Here is a 25062-nt window from a genome sequence, read left to right as displayed (position 1 = left end):
CCATCAAACCGGACTTGTGGGTTGGTTTGGATCTTAAGTTAATATTTCTATCTTTGTTTATTTATTTTCTGTTTCGTACCATCGTACCTAGTCACTTCTTCGTTTTTTTAGAGGTTTAAATAAGTTGTGAATAAAAAAAATTGGTAATGGATCACTTTGCAAAAAATACAAAGTAATATTTAAAATTGATAATAAAAAAAATTGTAATCGAGGATCCAAATAACTAATCGTAGATATGCATTTTCTATATTGTATTGTATAGATCTTTATTAACTTCCTTATAGACGATACATTTGCGTTGGAATAGATAATATTTGTGAACAAGGTAAACCCATTTTGATTTAATAACCATCTATACATTAACGTTATTTCATGGATGTCCATTTCAGATTAGGAATAACAACTATAGTATATAAGAAATAATCAAAGAACTTGAGCTACGAGCACTATCATAGAATATAGGTTACGATTTTATTATTGATTAGATCCAAACCAAAAGAATGTTTGCGAGTTCTGTCAAATGTTAACTCAAACTCTTAACACAATCAAACTCGAGCTAACCGGGTTTGATGTGATTTGGCTCGCCAAAAAACCCTTTATGATCATGATCAAAGTTCAAACTTCAAAGTGGTAAGGTTATGTTTTATCTCATATTAAACAATTAAATTTATCCTAATCAGAGCCATATCAGAGCTGAAGGACTATCTAATCGAGAATCTACGCCTAATTTACAATTTGTCGACAAAAATGAAAGTAGGGAATGTTTCTATTCTAAAAAGATTTTTGTCATTCCAAAAAATAAAACCAAAAATTTGTATCGTAGGCGGTGGTCCAGCAGGTTTCTATGCAGCACAACATTTAGCAAAGAAATTGGAGCAGTCTGAATCTGAAATAGATATTTACGAAAGGCTACCAGTACCTTTTGGTTTAGTAAGGTACCTAATAACAAAGTACAATATAAAAGTTTTACTGACGGAAAATAAACGTATTTTAGATTTGGCGTCGCCCCAGATCACCCAGAAGTAAAAAATGTTATCAACACATTTTCTAAAACGGCGGAAAATCCATGTGTTAGATTTTTAGGAAATGTAAATCTAGGCAGTGATGTCTCATTAGCTCACTTAAAAAATGCTTACCACATAGTTTTACTTGTAGGTAAATTGAACATGAAATAATTTATTCTTATTACTTTCATTGCTTTAGACTTATGGTGCAGAACAAGGTAGGAAATTAGACATTCCTGGTGAGAATAAGAAAAATGTTATTGAGGCGAGAAAAATTGTGGGATGGTACAATGGAATTCCGTGGGATTCTAACCTAGAAATAGACCTTAGTGGAGAAACGGCTGCGATTTTTGGGCAAGGAAATGTTGCTATAGATGTTGCTAGGGTTTTATTAACACCAGTCGATCAGTTAAAGGTAGGTCATCAAACTATTGTCATAGTTTTAGGCCTTTTATATTTGTCTTTTCACTATTTCAGAAAACCGATATAACGCAACATGCACTAGAAGTTATATCTCGTTCTAAAGTTAAAACTATTCACCTGATAGGACGAAGAGGTCCTTTGCAAGCAGCTTTCACGATAAAAGAGCTTCGGGAGATGTTAAAACTAGAAAACTGTAGGACGGAATGGCAACCAAAAGACTTTGAAGGTATTTCCGATTGCGTTCCTAAATTAGCTAGACCTAAAAAACGAATCACAGAGCTCATGATAAAATCTGTCTCTGAACAGAAGAATTCCGCATGTGATGGTAACACCTTCAAACCAGTTTTTCATCGATCGCCTTTGGAAATTCTAGGAAAAACCAAAGTTGAAGAAGTGATTGTCGGCATAAATAAGCTGGAAGGCGATGATATTTTAAACAAAAAGTCACTATTAACAAAGGACAGAGAAACGATAAAATGTGATTTAGCTATACCCAGCATAGGCTATAAATCAATTCAGGCAGATAAAGACATACCATTCAATTTCGATCGTGGAGTAGTCAAAAACACAAACGGCAAAATCGAGACAGGGGTATATGTATCGGGATGGCTTGGTACGGGTCCTACGGGCGTGATTCTTACGACTATGAGCAATGCGTTTGGCGTAGCGGACTTGATACTTCACGATGTACAAGCTGAAAAACTAATTAATGAAAACAAAGGGGGACATGAAGAAATTATGGAATTGTTACACAAAAACAATGTACAAGTCGTAACGTGGAAAGACTGGCAGAAAATAGATAAGTACGAGGAAGAAGAGGGTCGGAAAGTTGGGAAACCAAGAGAGAAGATAGTCAGTATTGAAAAAATGCTTCAAATTGCCGCTACTTAACTGTTCTGGTATTTATAAAATGACAAATGTATTTAAGACAACATATGTTATCTTATGTTTTCATGTTGTATTGTTAAAGATAAATTTCCTTTATACAGGGCGTAACTTTGAGTGGGATTCATATTTATACAGAGGCCTCCTTTGACCATTAGAAACACATGTTTATTTCTTCAGATTCCGCCAAAAAACCACTGGAAAACCTAGTGTAACCTCAAATAACGGCACACTTTAGTCGCATCGCATGTATAATTTCACACCATTGGCCTACTTTTGTTGAGTGGGTGTTCGTCACACAAACAGTTTTTAACAAGTAATCAAGTAAAAAACTCGCGTAGTAATCAATAATGACAAATAAAACACATAATAAAGTCTATTGATGGCTTCCAGCGATGAAAAACATTCAAATTCACAGTTAGATGTTGTGTCTCCAAATGCGGAATAACTGACGCCCTTCACTTCGTCACTGTTTACCAGCACTATCTCCCTTAACATGCATTGTAGGTTGCCTACAATTCATGTATTTGTAATACATGATTACAGTGGTGGCGTACAAGTACTAAAGTGCATTTTAAAAAACTATAACTCAACTATTTATTTGATTAAAGGGAACACGTACTATTACCCCTAAAAAACTGACCCTCACTTAAAGTTATACTCTGTATTATTTTATATTTGATTTTAAGGTGCAAGGCAGGTTATGTTTATAAATCAATGTAAACAAAAGTTATTTTTATTAAATATTTTGCAGTATCTAATGTCTTTACAATATACAGGTAATTATTGATTCCACTCATAAAGTAAAATCGTCCCTCTGAAAAAAAAAAAAAAATGCTAAACTTGGCAAAGTTTACTTACTATTTTCTTATAGACGATTCATTTAAGCATCTCCTTTGTATGATTTATCATTAGAGTGTAGGACACATGGCTTGCAACTCGTTCCTTCATTCTTTCGGTTGTCATTTCAGTGTTTCCTAGATATTCCTAGGCATCAATCATCTGTTTAATGCATTTACAGGGTTCGTAGGGTCCGGGAAAAGTCAGGGAATTTGTTATTCTACATGAAAAACAGGGAATAGTCAGGGAATTTTAAAAATATTCATGAGTCAGGGAATTTGATGTTTGCAACTGGAAATTTTGCGAAAGCCGGCCCTGGGTTGTCGAAAGAGAAAACTATTTGTGGTTTTGAAACCTTTATAAGAGGTTCTTTGGGTATAAAAAAGATTATGGAGTCCAGTTGAGAAAAAGTTTAATGCATAAACACCAATTAGTATTGTAAAAGTGAACTACAAGTGACCTGGAGAAGAGTCGGAGAAAACCTGGAAAAGTCAGGGAATTCCTTATTACTTTTGAACTACGAACCCTGATTTATATTGGACGCTTGTATAATATAATAATATAATATTCTCAACGTGCTTTTGAGGATATTCACGAATGTTCCCTTTGGAAACAGGGAATTTTTTTCTGAATTTTCAAATTTCGCAACACCCAAATAGAAACCCACATTTCAATACCTACTTTTTTTCAAATACTGTTTTTGTAAATGTTGTAAAACATAGGGCACTTTAGAGGGGGAAACGACATTAGGAGGTTCAAGAAAATCAGTTTTTTATTGCATAAATTATTAGTATAACTATTCAAGAATATGCTGCCAAAATTTCAAAACGAAATTCCTATTCGTTCCGATTTTACAAGCCTAAAACCAAACCTTCCGTGGACAACAGCCCATAACATCGGCATTTTCAACACAAATAACTTGAAAAAAATTTGTAAACGTAGTTCAAAATGTTAATAAAATAATGTCAAAGTTGATCAAACTCTAATGAATATGTCCCCCACTCATAGAAAATTAATGAAAAACGCCTTTTCTAAAAACATTTTCTAGAAAATTGGAGAATATTCAGCATTTTTACGAGAACGTCAAAAATAATGAAAATTTTCATGATTTAAAAAGTAAAGTAGGTATCTCATGTTTCTTAATTTTATAACAATGGGGTGTTTGCATGTTTGTCACTGAGTATAAATCTACAAGAAAGTTAATGCGATTTCACTAAAAACTCATACATTTTTATCTGACTAAAAATTTTAACTCGAACCTTACACAATTGTTATTAACTTGTGACATACTAGCCCAGCAGTTGGCAACTGGTGGACAGTGGTCCAGATTCAGACCGCGGAAGGTAAAATAATGGAGCCCAAAAATTTTTTAAAAGTATAAATTAAGTAATCAAATAAATTATTTAAAAAATATTTTTCTATAGATAATAATAAAGAGTGTCACCTTTATAATTTTTTCAAGTATTTTACAATTGTGCGACTGATTTGAGGTCTTAATGGTTAGTAGGTAGATTAAATTTGTGTGCAAATTAAAATAAAAAATTAGTAAATGAGTTTTTTTTTGTGGACCTCGTTAAAAATTTTTAAAAGTATCCAGATCCCACCTAAAATTACTTGCCAACCCCTGTACTAGACAGTGGTATGACATTTTAGTTGAACTTCCTATTAAGACGGCACAATTAAGGCATTTTTCTACGCATCCTCAGCTGCCCGTCAAATTCGTATTGGTCTTAAATTTTTTTATAATTCGCAATTAAATAATGATTTATACAAAAGGAGAACAATTCAGGGCAAGTTTTTTGTCATGTTATTTCATTTGAAAGGTGGCACACACCCCATTATACCAAGTAAAACATAAATTTGTTGGCTCTCAGTTCGTTTATTACATCATCCGTTTAGGACCACATAATTGCACTATCCTTTGGGATATAATTTAACTCCACTGTATATAGTTGTTAGTGTTTTCTTAATATTTAGTGTTACTGTTTAGTTTTAATATTACTGTGCTATGGCACATTTTCTGTGAACGTATAAACTATGTCCGGTTCTGTAGCGAGCCACGTGCCCCTGAACTCTATTCTAATTGAATTTAAAACTCTACATTATCCAATCATTATCGTAGTTAACACTAATAATTAAATTGATTATATCTTACCATTCCATTATATTCTAGAACATGTTGCTTAATCTTTGAACTATCTACCCAAGTAACAAAATCTTCTAAAGTTCTGGTTACTAATAAAGCAGGATCCTTAACTAGTTCAGGGCCAATCCTTACATGGCCTTGTTCTATAAGCTTTGTTGCTCCTTTAATCGTTTCGGACATTTTATTTCTAACCATAACAACGGCTAACCTCCTCCTACAAAAACATGATGCTGTAACTTTCTCTGCTAGACTAAGGTCCCACCTCGTTGGAATCAATCCCATTAAATATCTAAAACAATGTTTATTTTATCGCGAAAGCTTAAACCAAACAATTTTGCTTACAATTTTTCTAACAATTGTGCACTACTCTCTGTACGAAAGGGGTGTTTAGGATCTATTTCTTTTATTTTCCTAGCTAATTCCCTAATATTTCGGGCCAGTTTGTTATACCTAAAAACAAAATTAATAGAAAAACAAAAAATTTTAAATTACTAACCTCACTTTGTGTAGTCTTCTCTTCTTTGAATATGGTATTTTTTCAGGATTTTTATTTCATGTAAGTTATTATCTACCTCCCAAGAAATGAAATCAACTTTCTTTAACAACTTCTGTTCATGATATTTTAATTTTCTAACCATTTTTATTCAAATTAAACTCACGTGTATAAATACAAATTTCTGCTGCTTTTCGATATAGTAGCAGGGCGGACAATATAAAAATATGAAAAACACTAACAATGAAATTGATTTAGTGTACATTTTTTGTTCGTATTTGTAACGTTGGTATGACTATGTAACAAATTTTATATCCCTCCCTCTAGCTGAAAAGAGGTTATTACCTTTTTTCTAGTAATAAACAGTTATTTTTAAACAATTTAACTTTTTTTTTCGGTAACTGTGTTGTCGCTCTGCGAGTGTGCTTTATCTCTTCTGATTGTAAGTGAAGTTGAAATGATTTTTTCCTGATTTTTGACCCATTTAAAGTGTAATCCTGACAGCTGTGTGAGTAATAGGCGGTACCTACATAAAAATCCTGGAAAAAAGTAAGTTAACGTAACAGAATGATAGTCTGAAAAAAGTACTATTGACGAAGTAAGGAAAATGTCGAAAAATAACTTAAACGGGTCTAGGAGTGTTTCCTCCAATAGTTTTAACAGTTTCATGTCTGATAGTGAGATTATTGATAGTGGTCTCGAGGATTTAAGTTTAGGTAGCAAAAGTAACAGACCATCTTCATCATCAAGAACACAAAAAGCGAAGAGGATCAGATTTTACCATAATGGAAATAAGTTTTTTAATGGGATTGTTATACCAGTGGCACCAGAACGATACAGGTCATTCGATAGTTTAACATCAGAATTAACTAATATACTAGTTAAAAATGTTACTTTGCCCAGTGGTGTCAGGAATATCTATACCATGGATGGAAGAAAGGTAAGAGAATAATTATTATAATCCACTTACACCCCTTATTGATTTTTTTAACCAACCTTAATTGTTACCGTCAGCTTAATATTCTAAATGCATGTGATGTGACACAAACGTACCTTTTTCTATTGTAAAATTTATAAAATGTAACGGAGATTTAAAAAATTCAGTATTTTTTTTTTATGATTTTTAGTAATGATTTATTATTTTATTACTTGATAAAAAGGTTAACAATTTTTGAAATGATGTTCAATAAAATAAATATAGAATGAATCAGTAAGCAGCTTTTTGAAACTTAAAAAAATTGGTGTACTAAGAGAACTTTAGAAATCTTGAAGTTTATAAGTTCTGACTATGAAAGTATTTAAAGGATGTAGAAATACCAGTAATCTAGGAATAATGAAAAAATTTGCCATTCCCTGTTCTTAACACAACAGTGATAAAGAATATATAAGTTATCATCACAATTCCTTGAATGATAAACTCAGTATTGTTGTAAATATATCAGCTTTCTTGTATCTGTGAAAGCTGAAAAGAAATATTTGTACATAGTTTTAAAATATATGAGAAACGCAATAAATATTGGAAAAATGTCACATGCAAGGACTTACTTAGTTGTATTTAATTGTTGGTTACCTTTGTGTTTACAACCGAGATATATGTTTAATTAAACAGTACCTACTAATTATATAACTCATGCACCTGGCATGTTACGTGTGAAAGTGAAAATTACAAGCTTTTAACATTTAATTACACAAACTTTAATGCTCGTTCTTCCGTGTAATATTATTGCCTATACAGGGTGTAACTTTGTCAAAAATCTTAATTTTTACGATTTTCCTGTTCAAATTTATGAATATTTTATTATAAATACATTCGTTGAAGTTCTTGTTTCCGAGATAGTGTGTTAAAGTTCTCTAACTCAGTGGATATCAGCAAATTCGTTAGAATACGAGAATCTGTAAGAGAAGAAAAGATAATATGATGTACTAAAAAGTGAATTTTGACATTTTGGATCATTTAAATTCTATTTATTTAAGCGTATCATGTTTAAAAAATGAAAATTGGTACCAAAACAGCAAAACTCGGGTAAGAACTACGCAAGCAGGTTATTTTCCTTCAAAATAAAATTTACATTTTAAAAGTAGCAATATATTCTTTCTCCAGTGGGGTGTCATATCTACACCACAGGTTTGAGCGAAAACTTATTACGTTGAATGCTATTTTAATTATGTATTGTGTATTGTACAATATTTTACCTGAATATCTTCATTTGTTCAAAAGATATGCAGAGATATATTTTTTTAGACTTCAATAACCTGTCTCAAAAAGGAGGTCATTTTCATTCGATTCATTGACAAGTTGAAGTGTTACTAACACCCTGTGAGAGATTTTATTGCGAAAGTACGATTAATTTTGTTAATATTTGATTGATTACATGATAATTAAAGGCTACAGTAAATATTACCTTTTAATTTGATATAGGTACTTTAATATATTTATTTCAATCTAATCTTTTCCGTGAATGTTACGTTTATTGCCGTACCTACTAAATAGAAATAAATTGGGGCGCCTCCACAGCACGTCAAATGCATGTGTTATAAAAAAAGCATAATTTACTAATATTATCTTTGATCTGCGTCTTGCCTTTACGAATATGCAAAACAGTTTCAGCACATTTCAGAAAGGTGCATCTAAGTATTGTATGTATTCATATTATATTCGTTTTATATAGGCAGTAGTATTTACTTTGCAGCTGTAATTTATTCTGTGGCCAAAGTTGTCGACTTGCCGTTATTGTTATGAGTCATACGAGTATTATGCGTGAAGTTAGTTTTATTAATTAGAGTTGAAATGAGGGGATTTCGCTAATTCTTAAAAGGGGTATATATCTACCTATGTCATTCATATTTCATCGGTATTTTGTAAAACATAACGAATCACGTCTTTAAAGTGAAATTAAGAAATTTGTTCATATCAAAGTCAGATTTAGTAGGTATATAAGATTGCCCGTTGACCATTAACGATGCATGGAACGTAACAATGCAAGTAATTCTAGTGAATGCTTAATGCTAGAAGAGGTCTTGGTTTCTGAATGAGTGACTTTTAATGTCTTGAATGTCAATATCAAGGTCAAGTCAAATACATTCATTGTTTCGCGGTACAAGGGTTTTTATTTGTTATGCCTAACAAAAACATGTGTAGAAATTGTTTGCACATATTTGTGTAATCCCATCTAGGATATAGGATCGAGGATGGGAAACAAAAGTTTCAAACACAAGCATTTGCCTGATGTGGACAGGTTTCTTCATAAACACGGTCGAATTTAGACTTGCAATTCTAAATTTTGTTATTTTGTATGGGCATAATCATAAATGTACCAATATTTTCAGTTAAAATTCCAAATTGGTGTTATCCTCAAAAAATTTTGGAATTCATCATCATTTATTAAATTAAAAAATATATAGCCTGCAAAGTACCTGTAGCAGCTTTACTTTGGGGTGTAGCATAAAAATGAAGAAAATAGGCGTCCTTTTTTGCAAATCTCGTTTCGAAATATGAACCGTTTTGCGCTGCTAGAACTAAATAAAAAATAATCAATTATCCGCAACTGTTTATGAAATCTTTCATAAAGATACGTTTTCTTTATTTTCAGATACGAAATTTGATGTAGTTTATATGTTCAAGTTTTGTACATATTTAAATAATGACGTTGGCTTTATCAATAATGACCGATTGTAAAGTTCACTTATGCGTGACGGAAAATATCGCAATGGTGGGTTGAGGTACAGTTGCATTTCGATGACTCACCGACACTGTTACAAGTTACAAGTACGTCTCGCGGAGATTCCCGCTGTCCTCATTTATATTATTGCAGTAATTTTAATCGGTTAAGTCAGGTCCTTGAGGGTTCCGATGCTGGGATTTAGGAAATGACTAATTCATAATGCATGAACTCGTCTGGGTTTTGATTGTTTGCTAAGAAATGTTAAATGTTTTTAGCTGGACCCAGGCTGTTGTATATTTTCGTATATATGTGATACTTCAATAGTTAGTAATTAAAACTGCATTTTGTCTTTGAATTTAGCAGAAAATGCCAATACAACTGCGGGAACCTAAGCGTTAGAAACCCTGTATTCTATTTTTGTACGATAACCAGGCCACGCGTGTCTAATTTTTCAATTATAACGATTTTTTTTAAATACACGGAACTGATTGTATGAAATACGACACTGACAATGAGTGAAAATGGATGATACGTTTTTGAGTTCGATTTTCAATATAAATTCATTTATTAAATTAAATATTTGATATCTTAATTTGTTTTAGGGTCATATTGATTTTGGAAATATTTTCCGTCACCTCTGCCTCTAAATAAATGAAAATTAAAGTAATAACTGCTCTGTATGTAGGTATATGTAGATTTTTCGGTGCAGAATCGATTAATGATAGCATTTTTGATCTTTTAGTAAATTTCCTGGTTACGAAACTATGAAATAAACATAATTTTTCAATTGGGAACCGCAGGTATTGTCTAGAAAGATACATTTTTTATGTTTTTCATTAGTATAATATCCCCTAGTACAAGGGTCGGCAACTGGCGGACCGCGGTCCAGGTCCGGACCGCGGAAGGTAAAATACTGGACCGCCAAAAATTTTTTGAAAGTATAAATTACTCAAATAAATTATTTAAAAAATGTTTTTTACGTTTAAGTGCCAATCTTATAATTTTTTCTAGTATTTTACAAATGTGTGAGTTCTTAATGGTTAGTAAGCAGATTAAATTTGAGTCCAAATTAAAATAAAAAATAATATGAATTTTTTTTTGGACCTCGTTAAAAATTTTCAAAAGTGTCCGGACCCCACCTAAAATTACTTGCCGACCCCTGCCCTAGTACCTAGTGTTTCCACGAATATAGGAAATACATTTTTATATTTTTTACATAAATCACTGGTAATAATTTATTTTTATCAGCCGCCAAAAGTGAAGGAACGTATTTCTTTTCAGTTTCGTGATGTAGGTATTCAATTACTGTAAATCTCTGTGACAACAAAACTTCTATTTGAAAAAGATAAATTTTTGGCGGCATCGGCATATTAAACAGAAAAAAATATATTGCTGTATACAAATCAGTATTTCCCATATTTGTTTAAATAATTATGACATTTATATGTCTAATAAAAAATATATAAGTATGCTTTACAACTTCATAAAAATTTGATCCGTTGAAAACTAGTATCAACACTCGATTCTACGTCAAACAGTTCATATGGATCAATTTTACTTTAGAATTCTAATTTTAATCTATTTAGAAGCGGCTATATCAAATATTTAATTTGTTTGTTGAATTTTTTTCGTGAATCGAGCTTGAGGATATGTTAATAGTATTTTTCTACCCTCAATTACGTTTTTGGCGAGGTTCTTGGTGATAATGAAGAAGTCAACAGAATTCGCTTTACTTTTTTTATTATAACACATTTATGTTGAAATGTCAGACCCGTGCGTATTAACATCAGATTTTATTTTTCAAAAATCCAGAAGTGAGGTGAAAATTTTCGAGCCTTTGTGCTGTCGACGATGACTCAGTGATCTGTAGCGTGCTCTCTGTTATAGTCCCCTTCCGAAGTCAGTTGAATATGCAAAAAAACGTCTGATAATAATTAATAAAATTTAATGAGTTTCATAGGCGTCCCTAAAAAATTTTCTGCTAAAGGTAAAAAATTATAATAATTTGTATATAATGTGTAGAAAATTTTTATTATATGTTCATTTGGCCAACAACATATTTTAATTATTTATGTGTTCAAACAATTTTATTATATTGGTGGTAAATTTTGTTTTGTTCCGTTTCAAAAGGTCTCCAAAATGCCATGTTGTGATAATATACAAAATATCCCTCTTATTTCTCCCTTTCGCAATTGTAATATGAATGATTGATAGAAGGTGCCTATAATAAATTAAAATTACCTGATTCACACCAAATTCCACACAACTGCACTGCACTGCTGGGCAATTTATGAACCACTTGTCGCCTGCTGTGATTTATTGCCCGGAAGCCCAATACAACTGTGCTCGTTTTCCTTTGGCCGCGCTCGCATTCTTCAACTGGTCGTATACATTTCTACCACCTGCATCGAGACCTGCACGTTTAGTTCGACCAGACCTATATACGGGTATGGCTAAATAAATATGGGAACAAGTTTTTCAAATATTTCAATGCCGAGTTGCTGCTTAGCGACCGAGCCTGGTACATACCTTGAAATTATAGGTTCTTCAATTGACATCGGAAAAACTAGAACATCGTCTGCTACGCCTGATGGTGCTTGGCGGCAATCTGGGCTTCCTAGAAGATTTTCCGGAAAATTTCGAAACATCCGTGAAATTTTGTTTTCCCACCGTGCGACTTCCGATTTGCGTCGTAGGTAGGGTTACCAGATCTAGTTCATGATAGACCCGGGGAAATTGATGCAAATCTGATTTGAGAGTCAAATTGTGTTTTCGAAGAAATCGAGATCTGAAAAAATATACCCAGGAAATATCTACTTCTCTACTTTGTGACACACCTGGAGCGGAAAATAATTGATGTCTAAAAAGAAAAGAAAAAAAAACCGACGGGATCAGGAAATATGGGGAAGAAATCACGATTTTTCCAGGAAACCCGGAGAAATGACATGTTAACCCGGAGCCCGAGGACTGGCAACCCTAGTCGTAGGTCGTCTGTGATCTCTTGTCCAGGATCTCGTACTTTTGACGGGATTTGGAACAGGTAAAAATTCGAAAATCCATTCGGGACTCGTGCTACGACAGGGAATTTTATGTTTTCCAAAAAAAAAGAGGAGAAAAATGCAGCATACACAGGATTAATGCTTCAACAGGTTATTACTAGCAAATTTAACTAATTTGCAACATTACTTAATCACTTGTGTGAAAGACGGTAGTCTAGTATCTACATTCAGTAATATAGCAAGTTTTTACCTTTTTTTATAGAGAATATTTTTATTTTTCGCACTTTAGCCTTATTATTGCCTATTTGACCGCGGAATTGATTCAAAATGTTAAAGCCAAATTTTAAATAAAATAGATAATTTAACTATTTTCAAAATTCTTGTCATAAAATTTTTTTATGAAAATGGATAAAAATTTCTCTCACAAGGAACTGATGTTTCAACCTTGATTTTAACTAAATAATAATTTATCTCTAATTAAAAAAATATATGAAAAAACTCAAATGCGGCTTATCAGTTTTTTTTAGAAAAGTTAATGATAAAAATCATATTTATTCTTTATTTCCGTATCTGTTTTCAAGCAGTTCTGACTGAGGACACTTGATTATTAATTTTAACGGTGATCGTATTGTACTATACTGGGTGTTCGGAAATAGTGATATTTCAACTTTGAGCATAGATTTGTCGACTCAAAATAAGACAAAAATTTCATATAAACATGAACAAGAAACATGATTATTTGAGGGTATTAGTCTCGGTATTAGTTGATCCATGGCGTGCAAACTGGGGTCCACATTTTTATCAAAAAAAAAAATGGTTCAGTTAATTTCTGTATATTATTGTACTACCAAATAATTCTTTGCACTTTAGTAGTAATTTATCACCCAAAACTTATCCCTCTCCTTCAAAGCAGTTATAAGTTATTGGCAAAAACCCATTTATTTAAAGTCATCTTCAAACGCGTCTACCTCCCATAGGGTGGATTTGCGGACCCATGTTTATATAAATTTTTTGTTTTATTTTGAATCTGCAAATCAACCCTTAAAGTGAAGTACCAATTATACGACCAAATTTTTTTGGCTCCAAAGACAAGGGGGACCACGAAAATGAATCTTAAGGGGGTTCCCCGCCAAAAATCGTAGCACTATCAAATTTCACATGTAATGAAATTCATGTGTAGCAAATCTACTGATTCTCGTTCTGAGATATAAAAAAGACTATTCTTAGGGGCGGATTTTAGGGGGCTGTAACTCCGAAAAGGGGGGCCCTTGGCAAAAATAAAGAATGCGGGTCCACTAAATTTGTGAATTTTTGACCAAATTTTTTTGCATTAATTTTGGGACACCCAGTATATGCAATAAAATACTTACATAATAATTAATTACTACTCAAATAATAGTGACCTGGGCAAGGGGGAGGATGACACATGCGCGTATCGTACATCTGACGTAGATAATTTAACTAAAATATTACTCAGTATTACCATTGTATAAGTAAATATAGTAATATAATCCCCATATAAATTTTGTTAACCAGTAAAATGATACGAAAGATAGTGTGGACATCTATCGGCTGTCTCTTTATTCATATTTCTGAAATTTGTGCTAAAGAACTAACTGTAGGTCTAGGCGGTCTCTACTATACTGTTATTATACAAGGGGTATAGTAATTCGTTTGTAGATGGCTCTAGGTAAGACTGGAATAAAAAATTGCCACTATATAATGCATAAAAAACTGGTGCTGAATCGGTGTTCTGTGTACTGTATACATAGGTATTTAAAATAAATTAATAATGGCAGGAAATATATGTCAATATTATAATGTGGGAAATCTGAAGCAAAATTTCCCAATGTAATATTACATCGATTTCCATCGGAAAAATATGATGGTGAAGAACGAATTAAAAAATGGATAGAAAATTGTGGCGAGTAAATAAATATACATATACAGGGTGTCCTAATATCATTATACCATAGGTAGGAACACTTTGAAAGTTAAATATTTTATTTAAAAGTTTAATACAAAATTTTCAACTTCAAAGATTCTTCAAAATTTTTACAAATTTCATTATCAAAATTGAGCAGTTTAATAAAAAAATTTAAACTTAAATGATTTTTAAAATTAATCACAATTTCATAGAAGTTTGCATTTTAATTTATGAATTATTTTCACCGATAAGCATAGAGGAAAGGTAAAAATTAGAGTTTACACCTTGAATAACTTAGAATAAACCGGAGAACATTTTCGTGGTCCATGATCGGGGTCCTATTTCTTACGGCTCGGCATTGTGATTACTAATTATCAATAAAAAGCCAATGTGTCGGTGAAAATGATTTTCGTAGGTTTGTAAAAAGCTGCCAGAGTAACGTCGGTATGTCAAAAATATTATCAAGAATGTATATACTTATATCTAATAATTTTATACCTACTAATTTCAAGTTTTCGTCATTCCAAAAAAAAAAGTAGTACTAGAAATTGACGTAGGTAGGTCTTGGCATTGTCTAGTATCTAGTATATAAAGACTTGACTAATTTTATCGCTGTAAGTTTTCTTTTAATGTTCTTAAATGAATGCATGATGATGTCTCTATCTAAATTAGTTCTGGAAATATAAGAGGTATATGCGAAAAAATAAAAAAATGTAATTTTGACAAATTTATTTATATTTATATTTATTGAAATAAAAAATATTAGGTCTACCAAAAAATTTTGTAATTGACCATTCCAGATGGTTGGGGAATTAATGTATCATTCTATAAAAGGGTCACATGTGTCGTCGCCGGGGGGTATATTCGCTCCGTTTAAAATACGGATCTCGATGGGCATCATATTGTATGTATACACTATACACGGCGGCAGATCTACTACACCAGAAAAATTAGCGAAAATAAAAGAGAAACTCGAAAAAAGTCTTATCCGCGAGATTATTGTAAAATTGTCTAAAGGAACATAATACAAGACATCTCTCGTCTCGTGGGTCAAAAACTTTTATTAGCTAACTTTTTTATTTAAACAAATAAGTGAGGAAAACAGTTTTTTCACTTTGCAGGGAAAAGCATCAATTTTAGCGAAAATTGACTCCCATACAGCTTATAGGGAGTAAAATTATCTACAAAATGAGACTCGTTAAATTAAAATCGGTTAATAAACAAAAAAGTTATTGCAAAAAAACAAGAAAAGTGCCCATTTTTTAATTTGTTTATAACTATCGCATTTGTTGTTAAAATTTTATATAACCTATGACAAGTTGAAGGTTTTGGCATACTTTAAAAGTATGCCAAAAGTGGGCGCTATAGGTGCAATAGTTTTCGCACAATTCTATTTGTTTATAGCGGAGGCTCCAAAAGTTATGAACTTTAAGCCTCTGTACAGGCGTTAATTTTCAATCAAACTTGATTCTGAAAGCGTCATTGTAATCTTAAAGATGCAATTAAGCGACCTATTAAAAAATATCACCGTTTTTTTGACATTAACATTCTCAAATTGTGCATTAAACAACCTTGCGTTTTTCGCTTATAAACAATTTGAATACCATTGTTGCTATTTATGCTATCTCACAGAAAATAGATGCAATGGATAGCTGGCAAAAAAATACAGTTTTAAAATAAAAAAAGTCTACGACCAACATGAGCCAAGATACGAATTTTTTTTTAAATCGTAGCGCAATTGTTTATAAATATTAAAACTTGAATTTTTCGCAAAATAAAGTTTACGACGTAAACTACGATTTCCCATGAATTGCATTGAAAAATGTGGAAAATTAACGACTCACGAGCCCTTTAAAGAGAAGTTACTCGCTAAGTAAACTGTCCGGCGGCCGGCGGCGTAGTGGTGGGGGAAGCTCGTCCAACTCTTGAAAGTATTTCAAGACTAAATTGAACACAGATAGCTGTCAAAATTTAATGAACGGGTTACGTGTAAAAATTAAAATTAAAATTAAAAAAAAAATCTCTTACTTTTCATTTACAAAATATTATGCAATGTGTCTAAGCAAACATATGACATATGTATATATTCCTGTAATCAGAAAAAGTAGAGGAATTTAATTTTGTTTATATCTTTAAAACGCAACATTCAATTGTTTTTTATATCACTCGTTGATATCATATTCGTTCATAATTGTTTTTTATGTATTTATGAAGCGGCTGCAATTTATTTTGCAGCCGGCCCTGTTATTGCTATACTGAAATTAATGAATTTAAAATAAATATCTTGCTTAAATTACACACATATTGATTTAACTAATGTTATCTTATTTAAATAATTTCCCAAACCCTAGATAAAAACTCAAACCTCAAACCGCATTAACTGAAGCTTTTTGTCGTATTTGCCGGTAGCTGGTATTTTACTAATTTTCATGTCACGTGATATGAATTTATTCCGTTACCCTGTCATTTCATCTCAAGAAAAGTGTATTTCCAAATATCTGTGTAATGGATCATTTAACTATTGAACATAAGATGGCGCAGTATCGAAAGTGTAAAATTGAACGTGAACGATTAAATATCAAGTTTACATACATATGGCTCCTCCTTGTAACGAATTCGAGAACTAAAATTTGATCAACTATTCGGCCATAACAAATATAATACTATATTTACTTATACAATGGTATTACTCAAAACTTCTACAGTAAATTACACCTGCGGTTTCCCCCTCGTATATAACGCTAACATGATTATTTCTTGAGCGATTAAAGTTTTTTTTTCTAATTGTAATTACTTTCTTATAGTACCCGTGGCGTTTTTATTTTAGTTTCATGAAAACTCATAAAATTGAAAGGTTCTGTGGTTTAAATTATTGTGAAACGTGTTTTAAAATTTGCTAAAGAAAATAATTTAATTTCAATATCTGTTCTGTTTGCCTGTAAAACTGATAATGCTATTTCGCTTTAGTTTTTTGGATTATCTGCCTTCAAAATTAAAAAAAGTTTCAGAATTATTATAGAGTAGAATAATTTGTTTACACACTATTTCCTGATCTGACCAGAAGTTTCCTGTAGTAATACAAAGGAAATACTAATACCTACTTTATCACTTCTTAAAAATTGATTAATTTTTTTATCGTTAATAATAGTTGACAAGCAAAAGCAACACTAATCGTTTAAGGAGTATATCCGATTATATTTGCGGAAAATCCAGGAATATCTGCTGTTTCTTATATTTTATAATATGCGACTATCTTTTCAAGATTTTATAGTATAATTCGAGATATTTAAGGGATCATTTCTTTAATGGTGCTTCAAAAATTAATTTTCACATACAATGTATACGTAAGACGTTAATATTATTGTTAAAGCTGTGGTTAACGCTTAATGCCACGTGCAAATTGCTGTAAATTCGATTTCGCAACATGCCTCATAACTAACCGTAAATGATACCCTGTGGTTTGCTTATCTTTAAATCGAGAGACTAAACAGTTCTAAAAACGGGTACTGCGTACTTAAATCGATTACTTTTTAACGTTTCACCCTTTTTAAGGCTGGTTTACACAGAAATATTGACTATTTTACTCATTGGGTATTGACCAACCAAATGCCACGATTTGATTCAATTTTGACCGAAATCTGGACATAATTTATACACTAAAATACTTATTTTTACAATTAATTACTCAAGTTCTATTAAATAATTGTTTTAATCTCGGTTTTAATACTGAAATAATTTTACTTAGTATTACTCAAAGTTCCCCTCGTTTCAAAATAAAAATGTTATTACTTGTCTTTTTTTAACTGATTTGCTGTGCTAATTAAAATAAAAACAGAAGTGGGAGCTGAAATTCTTTAGTGCCGCATTTATGGGCAATTGAAATTTAGAAAACATAAAAAGAAAATTACAACGCCTGTTTAGAGAGAATCGATTTTAGCAGCAATGTTTTGCTACGTATGTTCAATTGGAACTTCATCTTATTGTAATGGAGATTTATTAGATAAGCTTTGAACTTCTGTTATGTCTCCAATTATTTGCGACATTTTCAACAATTCCAATGTGTCCCATGATTTTAATCCCTCTGCATAAACGAAACTAGAATAAATTCCCTCTAAACCTGTTGCCGTTTTGTTTTCATTGACGTCCCACCGAAAAGAACGCCCTCATAATATAAATACATACGTGGAAAGTTTGTCTTCTATCTGTTGAACTTAACCGCAGTATGTCGTCAATCACCTAGTTCTGTTACGCTGAACTGATTTCGTTTTAACCGATTTTGATTGCTGTTTATGCCCCAGTTCACATAGGTGTACTCAATAAAGTTTTCGATGGATAAAAATTTATTAAATCGCCGTTTTGTTGGTATCGCCAACGGTCGTTTTAATCGTAAATAGAATATTAATACCCAACCGGATGATTTACTTTGATCTCGCGCTTACTTTCAAGGCCGCGAGTAGCGATTTCGTTAGTCATAGTCGGCGGTGTTCAAAAGAAAGCTCAAGGAACGGGTTTCCAAGGCAGCGCTGATATTTTCGAAGAGCCTCTCTTTAAAACAGGGTCATCCCCCGGAGTGCCCAAATAGGGACATTTAAAGTATTAAGTTTAAGCATTAGTCGAAACGTTACAGCGTTTTAAATGGTAGATTTCATTTTTTAGCTTCGTGTTACGTTAACAGTAACATACAGGGCTTATACAAATCTGGAAAACCGGAAGTTAACAGGGAATTTCGTAGATCTGGAAATAACAGGGAAACATGATTTTTTTTCAAAATTTCATGTAATCTTTTCATTGTGCCTCTAGATGTAATATCACCGAAAGGCAAAGTTGCTACTCCTAACACAAATTTTATGGCGTTTATCTGTACCACATGTGTTGTAAGCCTGATTGTTGACTGTCATTAGGAATAGTTATTTATATTTATATTTTAATATTTCTGTTTTTCAAATTCTTATTGAACTAAATTTAGTTATCACTGCTTACTGCACAAGGATCTTGCAAACTATTGGATAACTGAAAGCGATAGTCCTGTTCACTTTGGTTTTGTTAGAATTTAAACGTCAGCTGAAACTTGTTCTTTGCAGTCCAATTGAAAAAAAAATCTATAACATTTCTTTAAATAACGTGTAATTTGTTTTATAATGTACTTTTTTTCAAGCGGGATGTTGTTAAGCACTGTATTTTGCACTACTTTGTCCATATAACTTGTCAGTTTTATTTAATAGTTTCTGAAATCTTTGTAATTTTGTTCACGCTTCATATAAGTTTAATTACTGCTTAAAAGTTGTCGATATAGAAGAAAATGGCGTTATTTTATATGCATAAATTAAAAATATTACTTAATAAATACTTATAGGAATTTTGACTAAATATTTTGATTAAATATACTACTGACTTTTCGATTATTTTCTAATAAACACTGTTAAAATCTTGTTTCAGTTAATACGGGTTTTCTTGAAAACCATAAAGTATTTAAAATTTAACAAGAGTAAAAAAAATTTTTAAATTAAATTCTGCTGTGAATTAATATTATTTTCAATTCGGTCAATGAAAAAAAAGTTCGGTACAATTTTAGGGGTGATTCATCCCCAATGAACATCTTGTGGTGCTTCAATTAATTTTAAATCGTAGTCAAAGAAGACCAGTAATAAACCTAAATCATGTACCAAATTTGGTTCTTCTGCGGTAAAGTGTTGCAGAGATATTTTTTTCGAAATTTGGGGCCCCACTTTGGGTGTTAATAACTCCTCAGGGGTGCAACTTTGTATATAGGTAAGTTTGTTTAAATTAACAATATTTTGGACCTCCCTACATGCACCTGCCCTGTATCGGTTCTTATACGGGACACCCTGTATCACTCGAAAACTCGCGAACTTTTCTTCTTTTCTCGATTAGTTAATTTAAATATCGCCAATTTTTCTTAAGATCGGCGTTTTAAAGACAAGAAATCACCCTTTTGCGACGAAGTGTAACGCTAAACTAAAGCAACTTCCTTTAATTTTTCGGATTGGAAGATTATGGAGAACATGTAAACATCAGTAAATGTACCTATTTTGTTTTGTCCAGCAAATTTGTAAAGATACTCAATAATTGTAACTAATGCATGTGTTAACAGTTTCCCAAAAGCATTCTGCAGGGTGTGATTATGTTTATAGTTTATAGTACGCGATTTTCTGTATGTTCAACAGGCATGTAAAATTCAGGAAAGGAAAGATGTCCTAAAAAAAAGAAGAAAAATTATAACTGGTACAGTGAAGAGATATTGTTTCAAACTTGCTTAGATTTTCTAACTAAAATGCTGGCCAAAAAATTGTGTAATACAAACGCCCCCCTTAAACCAAAAATCTCCGTGTATAGATTGCCATTATGTATTACAAACAAGCAAACATTATTAGAATTTTTTTTCTAAAATCGTAAATATAATGTTCCTTATTTGCTGGTGGTTATGGCGGCTACTACATAATTAAAAAAAATCATACTTAAATATTTACTCTAGAGATACACTGCTCAAAATAATTAGAGGAACACTTATTTAAATCTCAATAACTTTTTTATTTGTAATACTATATAAATCTAATAATGCATATCTTAAAGACTAACATTTTGTTCGAATAAATTTACGAAAATAAAACAAATTTACATAATCATTCTTGAGACAATAGTACCAATTCAAAAAAACTACAAGAAATAAAGTGAAACATACAATCAAAATTTCAATTTAGAAATATGCTGTGCCTTGGAATAGTAAACAATGTTGACAGTTCAGCATAAATTGTAAAAAATGAGGCATCTAAGTGAAGTTGAAGTCGTTCGTGTTGTTGCTAGTATAGAGTATGGCACCAGTATTCGACAGGTTGCAAGAGATTTTAACGTAAGCCCTTCTGTCATCCATCGCGTGTGGAATCGTTACTTAGAAACCGGAGGATATAAAAGACGCATTGGACAAGGTCCTAAGAGGAAAACAAACCGAATTCAGGACAGGTTTTTAGTCCTATCCTCCTTGCGTTCTCGTACATCCACAGCAAAAGACCTTCAAAGTAGGCTCAGAACCACTCATGGGTTGGAAATTTCCGATCAGACAGTTAGGAATAGACTGAGAGAAGCAAACTGTAGACCAAGAAGACCCGTGCGAAAACCTATTTTAACTCCGTATCATATAAGGTCTCGTTTACATTTTGCACGTGAGCATGTGGCATGGATATTGGATACCAGTACTCTTCACATATGAGTCACGATTTCGTTTAAGTCGTTGTGATGCTCGAGTACGTGTATACCGACGTCCACATGAACGCCATTCTTCAGCTACCATACAAGAAGCCGACAGATTTGGTGGTGGGTCAGTGATGGTTTGGGGCGGAATTAGTCTTGATGAAAGAACCGATCTTATCATAGTTCCAGGGACTCAAACCGCTGAACGGTACATTGATCTCATTCTAGAATATCATGTTATACCAGCCGCTTATGGTATAGGTCCAAATTTTCTGTTTATGCAAGATAACGCAAGGCCACATACTGCGATTATCACCATGAACTACCTTCAACATCACGGGATTCAATCTATGGATTGGCCTCCGCTAAGTCCTGATCTAAACCCCATCGAACATCTTTGGGATTTGTTAGATAGGCGTGTTCGGAGGCGCCCAGACCCACCTCAGACTATTCAACAGTTAACAAATGCCCTAATCGAAAAATGGGAGAATATACCACAAAAAGACATTCGTAGGTTCATCTGAAGCTTACCACGGAGGTGTCAAGCAGTAATTCGTGCTAATGGAAGACATACACGATATTAGTGAATCAAATCTCACCAGGACCTTTATGTTATACAGACAGGATCACAGACTCTTCTCTTTATTTCTTGTAGTTTTTTTTTAATTGGCGCTGTTGTCTCAAGAGTGATTATGTAAATTTGTTTTATTTTCGTAAATTTATTCGAACAAAATGTTAGTCTTTAAGATATGCATTATTAGATTTATATGTATAGTATTACAAATAAAAAAGTTATTGAGATTTAAATAAGTGTTCCTCTAATTATTTTGAGCAGTGTATTTACAAAAAAAAAAAATAGGAAAGAGCTTATATCTTTGCAGGCAAGAATTTTTTTTAAGCTACCTGGAAAACGCACCCATACAAAATGCAGAGTGTGAAAAAAACATTCTACCAACTCCTGGGCATCCCCACCTCCGATTGTTCTGTATTTCTCGTGGAAGGACTAATGAAAACGTTGATGTAACGGACCTATATAATTTTTCAAGTCTAGATTAGACCTAATGCGACAGAGGTTCCTCGTGAAGTCACATCTAGAGATAAATAAATACGTTGTCATAATTATCATAAGAATATAATATATATTGGCATCTTCGTGATTAATTTGATATTTATAATAACCTTGTAACTGATATAATTATTGATCCATGCACGATCAGCCGCGATCTTTACATTCCCAATGTGTTTTTATTTATTGGTATGCCCTTCATCTTCGGTATGCAAGCAATGTAAACAAGTTGTACAATCAAATATTTCGATTTGAAATATGCGTTAATTAATTAAACTTGTTATATTTTTAAGGAGGCTGGAAACGATATCATTACAATCCTATGGGAATATGCAAAAATGTACAGTATGCGTACGGGGTGTCCCGATGTATAATTCAGGTCATAAACATAAATAAGTAACAGTAAAAATAGATGGAGTTAAAATATTTTCAACAAATACTATAGACTAAAACCTGCATATTTATAAATTATAATTCTCTCAAAATTGCATAAAAAAATCTTTATCTACGATCTTGTCAAAAGTGACAGTTTTTTACTTGATTTCCAGTGTATAGTTTAGGCTTTCAGGCCTGTACAATAAAAGTTGTTATTTCACTTCACGCTTTTATTGCATGATTTTTGTTAAAAGGCATATCAGTAATAACATCGGTATTTTACTCATTCATTTTTTACAATGTGTACATCTACTTTACAATTTGATTTAATATCACAATTTTGTTTTGAATTTCTACTTCTACGTAAGATTTTACTGCCGTCGATGACTTGTAATCATCATGCCTTTCAAGTTTTAAAACATTTACATCTGCAAGGATTACATGTTGTGTTTCGTAACAACCACTCGTGGTTTTTTGAATCCCAAATGCGACAATTTTGTCAATTTACGAAGATACGAGATACGAGATAAAAATAGGCCTCATTTCTGAAGATGATTTTGTTCGAAAAATTAGCATCCACATGTTGTTCCATTGCGAATTTCTAATTGTAGCTTGCTTCATTATTTTTAAAATATTGCTCAACAATGAAAACGCGTTGTTCTTTCGTGTAGCGCTCCATTTTTAATAATCCTGAACAGTCAGCTGTCACGCTGTCTTTTTTATTTCGTTGGCAACATTTTACCGCAGAAATGGCGCAACATCAAATTTTGCGTGAATTTTGAGACACCCATTTTTGACAAAAAAATGTACACCACTGACTTTTTTGTAATTTTTATATATATTTTTTGGATTAAGCAACTAAAAATACAACTTTGTCTCTTGAATGTTTTTCGTACCTTGATTAATTTTTGGAGAAAAAAAAAATATAATCCACTTAGTTGCATATCCTTGGACCACACAAGAAACATTATTAAAAATATTCGTTAAGGTATCGCTCGGGACGCCACTGGACTTAACAAATCTAATCAAGTTAGGGTTAAATTAGCCCCTTAACACTACAAATAACTGCCAAATTACAACAAAATTGGGTAAAGGGTGTTTAAGGTATTTATGAAATATAATTTTTTTACAAAAGTTTAACACCCTGTATATTTAGTGATATTCTTAAATTATTTGACAGTAAAAAAATGTTTTTGTTTCTTAAAAATTCCAAGTTCATCAAATAGATGATATCTACTTTTAATTTCAAGAGCAAATTTTTGTTTACTCAAATTCTCATTTTTCAATATAATCTTCGTGCTTGTCTAACATAATGTTTATTGAATTCACAAGCACAAGGTATGCTATAAATGTAATTTTTATAATTTTTGGAATCTTTATTTGGCATGTTGATTACATGTTTGATTCATGATGATTAATTTTTTAAATTGTTTCAGAGGTAGCAAAATACACAATAGAAGAAAAAAAAAACGAAAACTGTGCCAAATAAATGACTTCAGACAATATCTACTATTAAATCAAAACATTGGTTTTTCGTTATAAGTTTCTTTTATCTTTTATAAGCAAGCAAACAACTTGTGCGACCTAATAATAGTTTTTAATAGTGCTTACAGTAATTTCAAAAGTAAATATTTATTTTGGCAGTCTATTTATTAAGTGGATATTTACTAAATTCGGTATGACCATAGTACCTATTTAAAATAAGGGCATTGAAAGAATAAGAATAGTTGTTATTTTATAATAGTAATAAAAATTTTGTTTTTCGATATTTATTAGGTATCTCACAAGTATTTTTTATATTTATTTTTTTTTGGATTACGGAGTTTTTAATTTTGTAAACAGTATAAATTTAATTTGGCCCCTTTTGAAGGATACAGAACGTGTTGTTAAATTTCGAATAAAAAAATTTATACAATTTTTTAAAATTTAGCATCTAAAAAGTCATAGCCGTCTTCGAATTTGCATTTTTATGGAAATTATACTCTCCAAATCTGAGAAAAGACGCCCATTGGCACACCCTGTACAACTATATAATA

The 25062-nt window shown here is 31.9% G+C and overlaps 3 protein-coding genes across 5 annotated transcripts in view; 2 read left to right on the top strand and 1 right to left on the bottom strand.

Moving 5' to 3' along the window:
• The first annotated feature begins 650 nt into the window (after window positions 1-650).
• LOC108905929 (NADPH:adrenodoxin oxidoreductase, mitochondrial) lies at window positions 651-3069 on the top strand. Its single transcript, XM_018709003.2, has 4 exons — window positions 651-935; window positions 995-1151; window positions 1204-1419; window positions 1482-3069. Exons 1-4 carry the CDS (start codon window positions 748-750, stop codon window positions 2316-2318), a joined length of 1398 nt encoding a protein of 465 aa, XP_018564519.1. The 5' UTR covers window positions 651-747; the 3' UTR covers window positions 2319-3069.
• Window positions 3033-5995, bottom strand: LOC108905930 (U3 small nucleolar ribonucleoprotein protein IMP3). Of its 2 annotated transcripts, none has more exons than XM_018709004.1 (4): window positions 5800-5995; window positions 5641-5748; window positions 5308-5587; window positions 3033-3129 (listed from the first exon to the last, which is right to left on the bottom strand). In XM_018709004.1, exons 1-4 carry the CDS (start codon window positions 5934-5936, stop codon window positions 3109-3111), a joined length of 546 nt encoding a protein of 181 aa, XP_018564520.1. In that variant the 5' UTR covers window positions 5937-5995; the 3' UTR covers window positions 3033-3108. The 2 variants fall into 2 exon arrangements, with proteins under 2 accessions (XP_018564520.1, XP_018564521.1); XM_018709005.1 differs by having other exon boundaries at window positions 5308-5512.
• A 118-nt stretch (window positions 5996-6113) lies between these two features.
• The window catches only part of LOC108905928 (serine/threonine-protein kinase GL21140), a 37466-nt gene continuing 18517 nt past the window's right edge, over window positions 6114-25062 (top strand). The window contains exon 1 of one of the 2 annotated variants that reach the window (XM_018709002.1): window positions 6114-6731. In XM_018709002.1, coding sequence (XP_018564518.1) covers window positions 6399-6731 — 333 coding nt within the window. In that variant the 5' untranslated portion in view covers window positions 6114-6398. Of the gene's footprint in view, window positions 6732-7745; window positions 7815-25062 lie in introns of those variants that run through there. The other variant, XM_023454282.1, reaches the window with a different exon arrangement.

This window comes from Anoplophora glabripennis, unplaced genomic scaffold, assembly GCF_000390285.2.
Source record: "Anoplophora glabripennis isolate ALB-LARVAE unplaced genomic scaffold, Agla_2.0 scaffold236, whole genome shotgun sequence".
NCBI classification, from domain to species: Eukaryota; Metazoa; Arthropoda; class Insecta; order Coleoptera; family Cerambycidae; genus Anoplophora; species Anoplophora glabripennis.
The sequence above is the reverse complement of the archived record's forward strand: the minus strand, read 5'-3'. Positions and strand labels throughout refer to the sequence as shown.